General features: G+C 35.3%; 3 protein-coding genes across 3 annotated transcripts; 2 read left to right on the top strand and 1 right to left on the bottom strand.

Annotated features, from left to right (window-relative positions):
* Nucleotides 1–1889: 1889 nt before the first annotated feature.
* LOC111453729 lies at nucleotides 1890–5993 on the bottom strand. The gene is made up of 5 exons (XM_023094947.1): nucleotides 5463–5993; nucleotides 4152–4264; nucleotides 3699–4070; nucleotides 2293–2980; nucleotides 1890–2206 (listed from the first exon to the last, which is right to left on the bottom strand). The coding sequence occupies exons 1-5, from the start codon at nucleotides 5698–5700 to the stop codon at nucleotides 2133–2135; spliced, it is 1485 nt and encodes a 494-aa protein (XP_022950715.1). The 5' UTR covers nucleotides 5701–5993; the 3' UTR covers nucleotides 1890–2132.
* Nucleotides 5994–7494: 1501 nt separating this feature from the next.
* Nucleotides 7495–9632, top strand: LOC111453435 (nascent polypeptide-associated complex subunit alpha-like protein 1). The gene is made up of 4 exons (XM_023094548.1): nucleotides 7495–7663; nucleotides 8232–8313; nucleotides 8807–8934; nucleotides 9020–9632. The coding sequence occupies exons 1-4, from the start codon at nucleotides 7604–7606 to the stop codon at nucleotides 9350–9352; spliced, it is 603 nt and encodes a 200-aa protein (XP_022950316.1). The 5' UTR covers nucleotides 7495–7603; the 3' UTR covers nucleotides 9353–9632.
* Nucleotides 9633–11233: 1601 nt separating this feature from the next.
* Nucleotides 11234–13548, top strand: LOC111453434 (nascent polypeptide-associated complex subunit alpha-like protein 1). Its single transcript, XM_023094547.1, has 4 exons — nucleotides 11234–11354; nucleotides 11879–11960; nucleotides 12797–12924; nucleotides 13039–13548. The coding sequence occupies exons 1-4, from the start codon at nucleotides 11295–11297 to the stop codon at nucleotides 13369–13371; spliced, it is 603 nt and encodes a 200-aa protein (XP_022950315.1). The 5' UTR covers nucleotides 11234–11294; the 3' UTR covers nucleotides 13372–13548.
* Nucleotides 13549–15334: the final 1786 nt, after the last annotated feature.

Here is a 15334-nt window from a genome sequence, read left to right as displayed (position 1 = left end):
TCCATCAACCTAACTCAACTCTCTATTGTCGTGTTGGTGAGCTGGTTTTTTTAATTATTTAAAATAATCCTAAAAAATTCAGACGGTTATAGTTACTAACCTTAAAAGATAGAATAAAGTTGGATTGAATGACTAAAAAAAATGTCAATTTGTGAATCACCCACATTTTTAATTTTTAAAAAATTTATTTAACCCAAATAGTAAAAAATTTACCTAATCTAAATAACCACTTTTTTACTATTTTTAAAAAATAGTAAAAAAATTTAATGTTTACTATATTTTAGTGTTAAATAAGAAAAAGACATTTATATGCCTTTTATAGTACTTTTCTCAACAAAAAATATACCTTTTATAAATTTATATATATATATATATATGTTCTCACTTTTCACCATAACTTTACAGTAACTTTCAGATTTTTATCTATTATTAAAATTTTTAATTAAACCTTTTTTTTATTTTTTTTATTTTTTTAATTCAAAAGTAAAATAAATAAATAATGATCCTGTATTCTGAAAATAAAAATAAATTTTATATTTTAATTATATATAAAAAAAAAATGTGGCTCTTAAGGGTTGCGAAAGATTCCACGCCTATCGAAAAAAACTATAAAAAAGGTAAGGAAGTTTGTGAACTGAAAATAAAATTACATTTATTTATTTATGAGAAACTCTTAATAAATCTAATGATTAGGCTTTCTAAAATTTCAATTTTATTTTTAATAAAAATAAAATATTATTTATTATTTATTTTCGCGACTCAATTTCAATAATATTAATTATGATTTAAATTTTTATCTTTTATGTGACATATAAACTTACTCTAACGATACTATAAATTTTTCTATATTGCTACTTGAGATAATTAAGAAAGTTGTAGCTCGAACCAACTAAAAAAAATTGTTTTGAACGACATAAAGTGATATCAACCATGCAAAATAAACTTTACGAGAGGCGGGAAGAAAAATTAAGTTTCGTTTATTCTTGGACGATTAAAAATTAATGTATTTGGGAGCTTTTATTTATTTTAAGATTAAATTTACAACTATGGTCAAAGGAAAATTAAAATTTAAAATTGGAATAAATAAAAAAGAAAATGGAAAAATTAATTGAAACCTAATAGTGTATATAAATATCATTAATTGAAATCCACGTGTTCCCACAATTTTCATGAGGAAGTCAAAGTCTAAATTTGGCTCCAAACTTTGTGTGATCACTTTCACGTGAAACTTGCTTTCCCATATTAAATAAAAGTGTACCTAAAAGTTAGGGACTTGCATTTAAAACCCCAACATTTATCTAATAAGATATCATCTAGATTCCATTGTCAACTTTGTTTCCGAACAAGTTTAGTATTGAGCTAAATTAATCGATACAAATATTTAAAAATTCCGTCCACGTACTAGTAGTAATAATATTTTTCGAACTTCTAAAAAAATGTTTAAAAATATTTCCTAAAGTTTTTTAGAAACTCAAGGGTAATAATAAAATTTTAAAAATTCAAAAATATTTTTTAAATAAAATCCTATTGATTTTCATACGAAATTATCCCTAAAATAACGATAAAAGTATTTTTGAAAAAAAAAAAAAACTAACAAAATCCAGCATCTAAAAACCCCCTTACTCCAAAATTTAAACAAAGATGGACTTGTAATGCTAGGATCGATGGAATTGTGATGCTGGGATCGTGGGTAGAGACGGGCGAGGAAAAACAAGCTTGGGGGCTTAGGGTGTTTTTTGTGTTTGTTTATATATACATACATATATATATATATATATACATACATATATATATATATACATACATATATATATATATATATACACAAAGCTTCAAGTTATAAGAAAAAAGCTATGTTTTGCTCCTTTTTTTTTTTTTTTCTTTTTTTCTTTTCTCCATGTGCTTGCATTTTATGGAGAAAATGAGATGATAAAAGATGATAATACACAAAACAGTGGGAAAACATGCATGTTTCTCAAGGCCTGCCACCTCTGTGGACTTTGACCTGAAAACTGCATCTCCCATCAAGTTCCTTCTTAATCACATCATATTTACACACTTACACACACACCTTCTCTCATCGTCACCGACACGAGTTCATCGCAAAACTGCCAGTCTTCGTTTCAAATTTGCTACATATGGTGTGCGAGAATCAGAAACAGTGTGAATCCCCATTGCGTGATCGTTCGATCACGATCTGCACCAGCTGCAAAATCGGTCGAGTTGTGTCAATTCAAAAAGTTTAGACTATCTATATTCAGTTTCCTATCAGTGTCACAGTTTGTTACTCACATGGGGATGGCAATGGCGATGGTGCAAATGATGGATTCGTCGTCGATGTTTCGTGGTGGTTGGAGTTGCTTTTTGACGGTGGTTGAACGTGACTGTAAATGACGTTTGGTAATGGAGCTGGAGAGACGACTCGATGTTTTGGCGATGGGGATGGAGCAGAATGAACAGGAGATTGCTTTCCTTCTTTTCTACTGGACTTCCTCTTGTATCTATATTGACAACCGGGCGGCTCTGCCTCGGAACTTCTCTTAGGTGATGCTGCTGTTCTTTCAGGGGCAGGGGAACCGTATTTCGGTGCGCCCTTCTCGGTTGTAGGGGCAGGTGAAATTGCAGGCGTAAGAGGGGTGTGATGGTGGTGATGGTGGCGAGCCGGGGGATGATGGTAGTTATGGGGATGGGGTGTAGGAGCGGGAGCGGGAGCAGGAGAAGGTGACCTTACAGGGCTGTTCCCGTCACTGCCATTGAGGGAGTGTTTAAGAATCGAGGAAAGGCGAACTTGCTTAACTTTTCCGAACTCTGTATTATTCAGGCCGAGGTTACTAGAATTAGAACCCGATATTGTTTGAGCTAGCTGCTTCAGTCGTCGCATCGATGGAGTATTTCCGACTTCCAGAAGAACAGACGACTGGACAATTGTAGGGGCAGTCACGGTCGAACCTTCCGCATTCCATAGTTTAATATATAAGATCTGCATTTTGAACAAAACAAATAAGCTCAAGAAATACAACGTTTTTACTCATCGGGCCAAAAGATATCCCACTATAGAAGGAATGTAACAGCCTAAGCCCACCGCTAATAGATATTGTCCTCTTTGGAATTTCCCTCAAGGTTTTTAAAACGCGCCTACTAGGAAGAGGTTTCCACGCCCTTATAAAGGGTGTTCCGTTCTCCTCCCCAACCAATGTGGGATCTCACAATCCACCCCTTTCAGTGTCCAACGTCCTCGCTGGCACTCGTTCCCTTCCCCAATCGATGTGGGACCCCCCAATCCACCCCCCTTTGAGACCCAGTGTCCTTGTTGGCACACCGCCTCGTGTCCACCCCTCTTCGGGGCTTAGCCTCCTCACTGACACATCACCTGGTATCTGGCTCTGATACCATTTGTAACAGTCCAAACCCACCGCTAGTAGATATTGTCCTCTTTGGGCTTTCCCTTTCGGGTTTCCTTTCAAGGTTTTTAAAACGCGTCTACTAGGGAGAGGTTTCCACACCCTTACAAAGGGTGTTTCGTTCACCTCCCCAACCCATATGGGATCTCACATGGAACAATAAAAACATTTTTTGTAGCTTGTATACTCATAAGAGATTAAGTTCACGATCAATAACAATCTCGTTTCTAAAACTAGAAAACATCCCATAAAATCAATGCATTGAAAATCAAATGAGCGGTTAGAGATACACGAAACCTCATACGGAGCTAGTCGTAATCCCGCCTCCAGTTGACTGGTCAGTTCACCGAAGTGAACTTGAATCTGATGAACAGAGAAGTTCAATGTAAAGTTGAAAAGAATTTGCACTTTCTGCAAAAGAAATGCACTCTGTGGCGGGATTATCGTTATTCCTCCCGGGAATTTCAGTACTTCAAACGAAAAGGCCTCCCCGAACATGGATTTGGTAACATGGAGGAACGACTGATTCGTTACTAGACTTGCAAACGTCGACCTGATTAAACTTAGATAAGTCTGCGAGATTTCTGAATCATCCGTATCTGAATCGAGGCTGAACACAACTTTCGTACAGTTTGATCCAGATAACGAATCTAGATATAGTACATCCACCTGATTTAAAAGAGCATCGGATTAAAATACATCGAGTATATAGAGAGAGCACAATCAGTGAACATAAACAAGAGTAGATACTTTGATAGACGGTATAGGGAACTCTTCAAAAATGTCGGTTTGGAGCTGCTCGACATTGTCTCTCAGCAAAGAAACGGGTCTCTCAACGTTGAATGTTGCTAATATATCATGACCTGAAAACAGAAAGTAATCAGAATAGAGCCATTTCGATTCATGTCGACTTTCACCGTTAACAAAATAAATTCTCGCCCCACACGGTAATATTCAACTCCACTGAGATGGAAATCGAACTAAGAACATTAGTTAATGAACTAGCCAGGCTCTTGAACTATACACGAGTTTGGACAAATCCGAAACTTCGAACTCAAAACACGTTCTAAATTCTACAACTCACTTCCAACTAAACCCCAACATGAATCTCCATGCATCCCTACAAGACATCCTATTAGCCATTAGGTCGTACCGACCCGTCCAACATGGAGAAGGGGGCGAAATCACGAATAACTTACAATATGCATCACTGCAAGACATCCTATTAGCCATTAGGCCGTACCGACCCGTCCAACATGGAGAAGGGCTGAAATCACAAGTAACTTACAACATTGGTTTGTAAAATGGGGATCTTCAAATACAAATGTTTAACTTCAAGCTAAGCAAATACCAAACTAATTGTATGTTTACCCAATTCTTGACAAACTAAGAGATAAAGGTCAATCATACAAGTTATGGCCAACGTCAAAGCTCGGTATAGGTATCGGTATCAGTATCGTAACCTATTCCTTTTCTCGAGGTCGAAGGTTCAAATCCCGACACACTAACTAAGCCAAAAATCCATGTAACATGTCACATAAACTACCATAGATTACTTGAAAACCATGAAATCAGATTTGTAAGCAATGATGAACACACGTAATTAATCAAACATAACTGAGTCTAGATTAAGGTCAATCATACAAGTTTTGGCCAACGTCAAAGCTCGGTATCGGTATCGTAACCTATTCCTTTTCTCGAGGTTGAAGGTTCAAATCCCGACACACTAACTAAGCCAATAATCCATGTAACTAGTCACATAAACTACCATAGATTACTTGAAAGCCATGAAATCAGATTTGTAAGCAATGATGAACACATGTAATTAATCAAACATAACTGATTCTAGAGCTCCAATGAGCATCAAAATCTCAATCAAAATCTCGATCAAAATCAGCAAGAACACAGAACCACACAGAATCAGCAAGAACAAGCTACAAAATCATAAAATCAAAGCCAGATTCTCAGAACAATTCCCAGATCTATGTACCCTACAAACGAACATCAATCAAAAAAACCCTCAAAACCCAAAAAGATATCAGAATCGGTGAAGAGTTCCACCTCGATACGGGGATTTATGACCCAGATCCTTTTGATCTGCATAATGGAGAAAAGGGGGAAGCCCAAAAACAGCAGAAACGAACAAGGCAACGGACAATAGCAGAATGAAGATGCATCTAAAGCCAATGAGGCTTCGAATCGAAACACACCCACAACAGAATCGGCCATCGGAAGCTTGGCCTGATGGCCTGGAGCCGACGGCGGACTGCGGTGGCTGTTCTCCGTCGTTTTTGCCCATTCGAAACAATGCCGGCGAAGTGGGTTAAGGGCCATTGCAGCTGTGCTCCGCTAGGGCTGAGTTGGGTGCGCCCATTATTGGCGTGGGAGTAAAATTTGAATGTGGGTGTGTGTAATAATAACGAGACTGCGATGAATATGAAAGAGAAGGGCAAAGAAAACGTCAGGGAATCGCTTGGAGATTGAAATTTCTACTTCACTTTGGGGTTTTTGATTGTGTTCTTAATGTGGGTCATTGAAATTCGACTTGAAAATTAAAAAATTATAGGTTTTTTCTTAATTCTTTAGTAGGGTTTGGATTGAAATTGAAAAACTTCAACAGTAAGTGAACTGCAAATGACAACTCTGCTCTTTTTGGTGGCCTTTTGGATGGTGGACTGCCAACTTACCACCCTTCTTTTAAATTCAAATGAAATTATAAATAAAATTAATATTCTTTCGATAATCCATGTGTTCTTCTACGATTCGCTCGAGATTGATTGTTGTGCCATTATAAATAGATTAAGTTCGGTTGTAAAAATCTTTTGATTCAACCTGAAATTTTTGGTACTGAAAATTTAATTTCCGGATGGATGGCTCGAACAACTTGAGCTCTAAAATTTATAAGTAAAAGATACTCATTATTTTACGAGCAAGACATTAAATTAGGTGGTTGGCATGTCCTTCACCAGACAACCAAATTAATTTCACTCGTCACCTTAAAACTAAGTTTTTTATTATTATTATTATTATTTTAATTTCAATATTTGGGATTTTTAAAATTTTAAGTTCGATAAAATTGTCTAATAAATTAATGAATCTTCAATTTTGTATCGAAGAATTTGCTAATTTTTTTTATTAAAATAAAATTGACGAGACTACTAAAGTGTAAAAACTAAAAGACATACGTTGCGACACCCGAGCAAAGGAATGATACATGAATGAACTAGTACCAAATCCAAATAAGAACGATTCTGATAATAAGTTCAAAAGATTTGAAAGTCACTATATATATCAATATGAACGATTCTATGTTGGGTGACCTCTTAAAAAAATTGGGATGCATGTGAGTGAAGACAAAGTATGCTGGAATGACTCGTTTTGGTAAGTGAGGATAGTCTTTGCTCTTTAAGAAGCGGAAAGTAGACAGCGTGACCATGTCGTAGAGGATGCAGGGGAATGTCGAGCCATTAGATACCGAATTCGGATTCCAAGACCATGTCGTAGAGGATGCAGAGAAATGTTAGGGCTATCAAGTACTTAATTCAAATTTTCAAATTCGAATCATGATCTGAATTAGGCATGAGTCGTTACGAATGGTATTAGAGTCGTAACTTCTCTAGTAAGATGTGGTTCGGAGACGAACTAAGGTGGAAGTTGGTGAGCATGTGACACACGAGTAAAAGAAGGGTACATGAATGAACCAACACCACATCTTAATAAGAGCGATTCTCAGGATAGGATGGCTAAGAAGAGCTTAAAATAATAAGCATTAATTTTCATGTGATACACAAATCAGGTTGGAAAGACGGGTTTGTCTCGGTTGATTAAATAAAATATTTAAATTAATATTTAATATATTAGATATTTAAAATAAAAAAAAGTATTTCATAAATTAAATATATTAAAAATAATAGTTTTGAAATTAATATTTATAATAAATTTAAAAGAGAAAAATATATATATTGGGTTTCATCTATTAAATATTAAAATAATTAATATATATCAAATACATTAAATAGACGTGTATAATTAAATTTGAATCCGAGCCGAACCCGGAATCAGACCCGAATAAAGCTTGTATAAATACGTGGAGTCAATTCGGGTTTTAGGGTTTCTTCTGTCGTCTGAAGCTGTCTGAAGGATTCTGTGGTTTTTTTTTTTTTCCCGGTTGTCTCGCTTATCTTCTACTCTTCACCAACGCCATGACTGCTCAGACTCAGGAAGAGCTTCTCGCCGCCCAGCTTGATGAGCAAAAGATTAATGTAATCTCTCTCTCTCTTACTCTCTCTGTCGTGTTCTTTCCTTGCTAGAACTGAGAGATTTGTCACAAGCAACTCAGTCTTAGATCATTTTTTTCCCTTTTTCTTAAGAGTTGCTTGTGATTTGTGGTAGTTTGAAATCAGCTGCAATGATGGATTTTTTTTTCAACTCATTTTGTTATCCGAGCAATTTCGTTCTTCGAATCCAATGTTTTATTAGTTCGAAATTCCAGTACATGATGCAATTTTCTCGCTCTGTTTCAAGTCATTTTCGTGTTAGTTTTGGAGGAGATTAGCTTGTGGTGACTGAATCCGTCGCGATGTAATTTCATATATATATATATATTTTGTTGCTAAATCAGTTTTATTGAAACCGTTTGGAGTGCATTTAATTGGAATATCAGTATTTTAGAATCATGTGGTTGTATTGTATTAATGATGTATGTAGTATCATCATTCAATTGTTCATTTTCCAAGATAAAAAAATGATACCTACTTGTATTTTCCACCGTAAGACTTATAAGTATATTTTCATAATTTTTTAATCAATGTTCTGCTAATGATATTGCAGTCTGATGAACCTGTAATTGAGGATGATGACGACGACGAAGATGATGAAGAAGATGATGACAAGGATGAGGATGATGCTGAAGGTAAGTGAATATTGAACAAGTAACTTGTACATGGATTTCCTCATCAATTTCTTTATTTAACTCTTTAAGTTCCATAATTTTTCCTGTATTCTGCATATGATTACACATTATAGGCTTTTCCAAATCTCGTCAATTCATTTGGTTGATTCTGATAAAAGATGAATACAAGGAGCCTTTGGAGTTTTGTTATTGTTTTCTTGAGCATTTTCTCCACTCTGTTGCTTTCTAAAGCTAAATATGATTGAATTTGTGGAATTCTTTATGTTATTTGCTTTATTCATTGTTCATGTGCAGTGGTGCAGAGCATATAAACGAGTTTAAGTTTTGATTAACAGAGACTTGATCAGTAATTTAATCTAGTGAATGCAGATAATTTATGTTTCTTTCCAGTTAGTTTGGAATGTTGCCTTGATCTCTCTCTGTCTCGTGTCTGTGTGTTGCACATGCGTTACTTGGTTAGTATCTGTTGTGAGAATAGAGTTTCTTGTGGCAGGGCACGGAGAGGCCAGTGGCAGGTCGAAGCAAAGCAGAAGCGAAAAAAAGAGTCGCAAAGCAATGCTGAAACTTGGAATGAAGCCAATCCCGAGTGTGAGCCGTGTCACAGTCAAGAAGAGCAAGAATGTTGGTTTTCTCGACATCCGAAGTTCGATTTTCTAAATTGATTCAATCCCAGATACGTCTAATATCGATGTCATTTTCGTTGCAGATTCTTTTTGTCATTTCGAAACCAGACGTCTTCAAGAGCCCGACTTCCGATACCTACGTCATTTTTGGGGAAGCAAAGATTGAAGATTTGAGCTCCCAGCTACAAACCCAAGCTGCAGAGCAGTTCAAAGCTCCTAATTTGAGTAATTTGACATCAAAGCCTGAGGCACCAACCATTGCTCAAGACGACGAAGTAGTCGATGAGTCCGGGGTTGAACCGAAGGACATCGAACTGGTGATGACTCAAGCTGGGGTATCGAGACCGAGGGCCGTGAAAGCACTCAAAGCAGCGGATGGTGATATCGTGTCTGCCATTATGGAACTTACAAATTAGTAAGAGAGAGCTCTATCAGGTGGAGCGTTGGAATCTTTTCTTCCTTCTTTTCCCCGCTCTGTTTCAGCTGCTGAATTTGAAGTTCAGAGATTTTAATGTTTTGTAAACGTAGTTTTTATAAACTCTGGATTGATTATGAGTTCAACTATGTTCTTCGCACACCTCTTATACTCCTTTCTATTTCGGGCTAGCATTCTTTGGTGCTCTTGTCCGATACCCAGTAAGAATAATGACCATCGTAGTATTATGATAAACATAATAATCATTTTCCTTTTCGTAATGTATACGTTCGTACTCGTCGTAAACGGAGAAATATCTCGATGCATGAAACATACGATCATGCACGAGGTTCCAACGTTTTTCATTTATTAAACCATATAAATCAACCCCTTCCATTTTTCCTTCATATTATATCATTTTACAGCATAGCGTTTAAGACATGTATCCGAGTTGAATACCGTATCATTCATATCATATATCATATTATGCACATAACATGTCCTTCAACCTATCACATTATATCAGGCATGTATCATATCATAAAGCATCTACCAACATTTATTATGTCACCAAACATGTTACACCATAACATATATAATATCATAACATTTGTCATAACATTAACCTATCATATCGTAGTCATATAATTTCATAAACATTTTACACATATCAAGTATCTGACACATGCAAAACCATAGGGAAAGTGTCACCGTACAAACATAAACTTCTATCCGTACCCATAGTAAGACCTTTTACTTAGTTGGTCTAGGCCGGAGTTACTAATTATTCTTTGTACCAGCCTCAATCTGCTCCTCAACATCCAATTCGACCTCATATCAATCTTCTTGATGATATCAATTAAAACAAAATGACTACCGAAATCAGTCCCCTTGTAGTCCAATTATTTAGGATAAATAAATATCTGGACATATTTATTCTATCTCTTTTTTTTCTTCCCAGAACATTGTTTCGTATTTAAATTCTTGAAATATGGAATTGGTACGGTTTTTTGGAATATAAATATGCCTAATGAATACAATGCATATTAAACATACCATTTTACCAAACTTTCCCATTCTTTTTTTACCGACAAATATCCCTTTTCTGGAGGAGCATTAAAGAAAAGGCCGTAAATCTTTAATAAGATGAGATAATGTTAATAAATTAGTTTCAAGTAAAGTCACGAGATAGTCAACAAAAGTAATTAACAATTTAATTACATTTGAGATTCAAGTGAATCCTAGTCATAGGTTGTTATGCTAGAGGACAAAGGCTTATTGACCTCAAAGTAGTAATAAAAAATGACGACAAGAATAAACGGGTCAAATTCAGTTTAGACTTGTAGATCTTCCTGACAAGATTAAACTGATAAAAAAATGTAACGACACAAATTTTCTACTGACCTAAAGCTGCTATCGTATGTATGACGTAACTTCTTATGCGGAAATATTCATTAATACGTCTTCATAAAAGAATACCATGGGCTTACATGTTAGGTCGGGAAATATTAAGAATAAATATAAGTAAATGCAAAAAATAGTAATGTCCTGTACTAACCTATAATCTACGAAATTTAATGCAACTACTCTATGCATGTGTCATGATCTTTAATGGTGACGTCGTAGTCAACTGTACATGAGTGTCGTACCTTTACTTAAAATATAAAAGTAATACGAATATTTTATGTCTAATATATCTTAAATATTTATTAGAAATAAAATAAAAAATATAAGAATTTATTAAATAATACAAAATTTAAAGCTAATAATTATTAGATTTAATTTATTACTTAATACCAAAATCCTTAATCGAACCCGAACCCGAACCCGGACCCGGACCCAAATGAGCTCCTATAAATATGTGGAGCCAGTTTGTGATTTAGGGTTTCTTCTGTCGTCAAAAGCTTTCTGTGGGTTTTGCTCCTCAACTCATTTCTAACGACATGACTGCTCAGACCCAGGAAGAGCTTCTCGCCGCTCAGCTAGAGGAGCAAAAGATTAATGTAATTTCTCTCTCTTTCGTGACTTTTCCTTGCTAGAACTGAAAGATTTGTCACAAGGAACTCAGTTTAAGATCTGTCACAGTGACTTGTGGTAGTTTAAAATCAGCTGTAATGACGGATTTTCTTATCTTCAATCATTTTGTGACTTGGACCATTTGGTTCTTCGATTCCAATGTTTTGTTGTTTCGAAATTTCAGTACTAAAAATTATTTGCTCTGTTTCAAGCCATATTCGGGTTTGGTTTTGGGGAAGATTTGCTTTTGGTTTTTTGAAACCGTTTCGAGGGCATTTAATTTGAAAGTTGGCATTTTAGAATCATGTGTTTGTATTGTATCAATGATGCATAGTATCATCAATCAAGAAATGAAGTATGTTGTTGAGGGTTTTACATTGCCGATTGTGCAACAGTCGGTTGTAGATATTTTATGTCGATTCCACGAGATAAAAATGAGAACTGATGTATTTTACACCGTAAAAGTATATTTTCATAATTTTGTACCAACTTTCTGCTAATGATATTGCAGTCTGATGAACCTGTAATTGAAGAGGAGGACGATGACGATGATGATGAAGAAGACGATGACAAAGATGAGGATGATGCTGAAGGTAACTGAACATTTGAAGAGTTAACATTGTACAAAGATTCCTTCGTTGACTCTCCACTGTGCATATGATTATGCATTTATAGGCGTTTCCAAATACCACCAGTTCATTTAGTTAATTCTGCTATTAGGTTAATGCAAGAACAGAGAATTAGAAGTTGAATTAATTGTTTCGTTCAGCATTTTCTTCACACGGATGCTATCTTAAGCGGTGCAGTGCATATATTTGTGCGTGTAGCTGTGATCATAATATAACTTATAAATGGGATGAGTAATACTGTACAAGTGTTCGGATTTTTTTTATGTTTTGTTCATTCAGGTTCGAAAATAGACCAGAAATAACATTCTATCTTTTGTACCCTGCACATGACAGGACACACATCCAGTGTCCGATAAAATCTAAATTTAAAGTTTCTGAATTCACAATCTTTTTAAATTTTGATTTGGAGGCTTCCCTTACGGCCATTGTGAGTGATTCTGTAAATTTGGATAGGAAACTTGGGGATAATTTAAATGGTTGGGATACTGACTTTGGACCATTTTTTTGATATGGTGCATCCAAATGGAGCGTTAGGATCGAATCATTGTGTCGTTTAGCATTTGGGCACATCTGGAAACTTCCCTTAATGTTGAATTTGTGAACTTGTGGCCTGATTCTTAATGATGCGTGCTCGTTTATTCTCCATTCTCATATAGGATATATGTAATTCTTAATAAATCGTTTAACCTAATGCCTGATTCATTCTCCATTCAGTTAGTTTGTTGCATTTTCCATTTGTTGTATTGTGTATGTATATTTGTTTGTTACATGTTATATGAGTACGGAGTTCCCGCTGGCAGGGCATGGAGAGGCCAGTGGCAGGTCTAGGCAAAGCAGAAGTGAAAAAAAGAGTCGCAAAGCCATGTTGAAACTAGGAATGAAGCCAATTCCTGGTGTGAGCCGCGTCACGATCAAGAAGAGCAAGAATGTTTGTTTTTTTTTAATACCCAAAATTTGAATTTCTAAAATATTGTCAGCTCGATCATCTCGATCATCTGATCTCGAAAGATACATCTGAAACCTGTGACAATTTTCTCTGCAGATTCTTTTTGTCATTTCAAAACCAGATGTTTTCAAGAGTCCTACTTCAGATACCTACATTATCTTTGGGGAAGCCAAGATTGAAGATTTGAGCTCCCAACTACAAACCCAAGCTGCAGAACAGTTCAAGGCACCTAATTTGAGTAACTTGACATCAAAGCCTGAGCCATCAACCGTGGTTCAAGATGACGAAGTTGTCGATGAGGATGGGGTCGAACCCAAGGACATTGAACTGGTGATGACTCAAGCTGGTGTGTCGAGACCAAAGGCCGTGAAAGCACTCAAAGCAGCCGATGGCGATATCGTATCTGCTATAATGGAACTTACAAATTAATGAGTATGAGGTCAGTGTTTTTTTAATATGGAGTGTTGAAATCATTTTGCCTTGTTTTCCCATATGTTGTACCCGCAAAATTTGAAGTTGAGAGATTGAATGATTCTGTAAACTTTCATATCAGTTTTATGTTACATTAAAGCTTGCGGCGGTTCTAATACTATGTGCCTTCTGATATAATGGGTTTGATTTAATTGGTTTGTGAATTTTTGTGCCATGGAGATGATGGATCTTGATTATTACGGGAGAGGTCGATACTACTAGAGATGTTCATAGGCCGGAGGTCGATACTACTAGAGATGTTCATAGGCCGGAGTGGAGATTGGAACCTTATCCGTTCTTGCCATTTATTTTCATTTTATCTTATAAGATTTTTTGGATCGGGGATGTTGTCCACTTTGAGCATTATAAACCTATATCATTTTCTAAATTAGCCGATCAGAGACTTTTATATTGTTGAGGATGGTTGGAAGTGAGTACTACGTTGGCTAATTCAGGGAATGATCATGAGTTTTGGCTAATTCAGGGAATAATCATGAGTTTTGGCTAATTCAAGGAATGACCATGAGTTTATAAGTAAGGAGTACATCTCGTTGGTATGAGACCTTTTGAGGGAAGTGCCCAAATTGAAGCTTATACTCAAAGTGGAAAATATCGTACTAACGATACCATAGACGTTCACATTAAAAATAACACGTAAAAAAATGAAAGCATATATGAAATAAGAATAAACAATATGTCCAAAAACTAGAGAATAAAACATTGCTTTAATCTAACCTAAGATTAAAAAAAGGAAATGCATCCATGGTCATACATATCCGGGTCTTAGGAAGCTTTCCCATCCAAAAAAGATTGGATGCTTTTTGACATATGACCCACGCGTGTGAGCATGGGTCCACTAGGTGGGCTGGCAAACCCACAAACCCTTTGGGTCTGGCTTGTCGGACCATATCACTCACTAACGGAAACACCGTCAATACATCATAATAAACATCCGTACACATTATATGATATAAATTATATATTATATTGTAAGCGTTCATACATGTCATATGACATATCATACGACATAACATTCAAGCATATGACACGTGTAGGGACCATGGGACACGTGCCATCGTACATAAGATAATAGAATGTCCATAGAGAGTGATAAATAGAAATATGAATTGGGTATGGACTTTAAAGAAGAGGAAAAATTAAAAATTGTAAAAAAATTTGTGTGCCGAGGAGAATATGAATTTTATAAGCTACTAAACCATCGGACCATTGTTATTCATCCAAAACTTCGTGTGTCATACTTGGATTAGTTCATGAGGTAAGGTGCCACGTCGTCGGATATATTTTACTTGATCTTGTTTCGACAGTAACTTTTTCATTTTAGTCATGATTTACGTGATTTAGAAGGCGTCGGAATCGTCATTACAAGATTTATACTATGGACACTTTGGAATACTGAAATTATTAATAATTAAAAGCGTGTTTGTTATTATCAAAATATCAAATAATTAATTGAGAAACTCAAGTAAATCAACTTTTTCGATGCTGAAATTTCTTATATCTACGTTAGTTTCATTCCTTTTAAGCAATAACATAGGCAACTTTGTTGTATCAGACAACAAAAGGGAATTGTGGAGATACTTTGTCACCTTTATCTCGTGTTTTCACCTCTTTAACTTTCATATTCTTAATTATAATTTTGTTTTTAGCGTTCACATGCCTTTTATGTTTTTTCAAGTCTGTCGAATTCAAAATGTATTTTATAATATATTTACGAATCCAATGGTAAGTCATTAAATATTAGATTGAATATAAATGGTTATTAATTAATTTATAAACATGTTCTAAATCACAAAATTCAGAAAACATAAAATGTACCATTAAATTTGATTATAAATAAGAGAAAAGAAAGCCCAACAAAATAAAAGTTGAAAATAAGTAATAAAAAAAAAAAAAAAAAAAA

The sequence above is a fragment of the Cucurbita moschata genome, unplaced genomic scaffold, assembly GCF_002738365.1.
Source record: "Cucurbita moschata cultivar Rifu unplaced genomic scaffold, Cmos_1.0 Cmo_Scf00015, whole genome shotgun sequence".
Lineage (NCBI taxonomy): Eukaryota > Viridiplantae > Streptophyta > Magnoliopsida > Cucurbitales > Cucurbitaceae > Cucurbita > Cucurbita moschata.
Note: the sequence above shows the minus strand (reverse complement) of the source record. Positions and strands in the feature narration are given on the sequence as shown.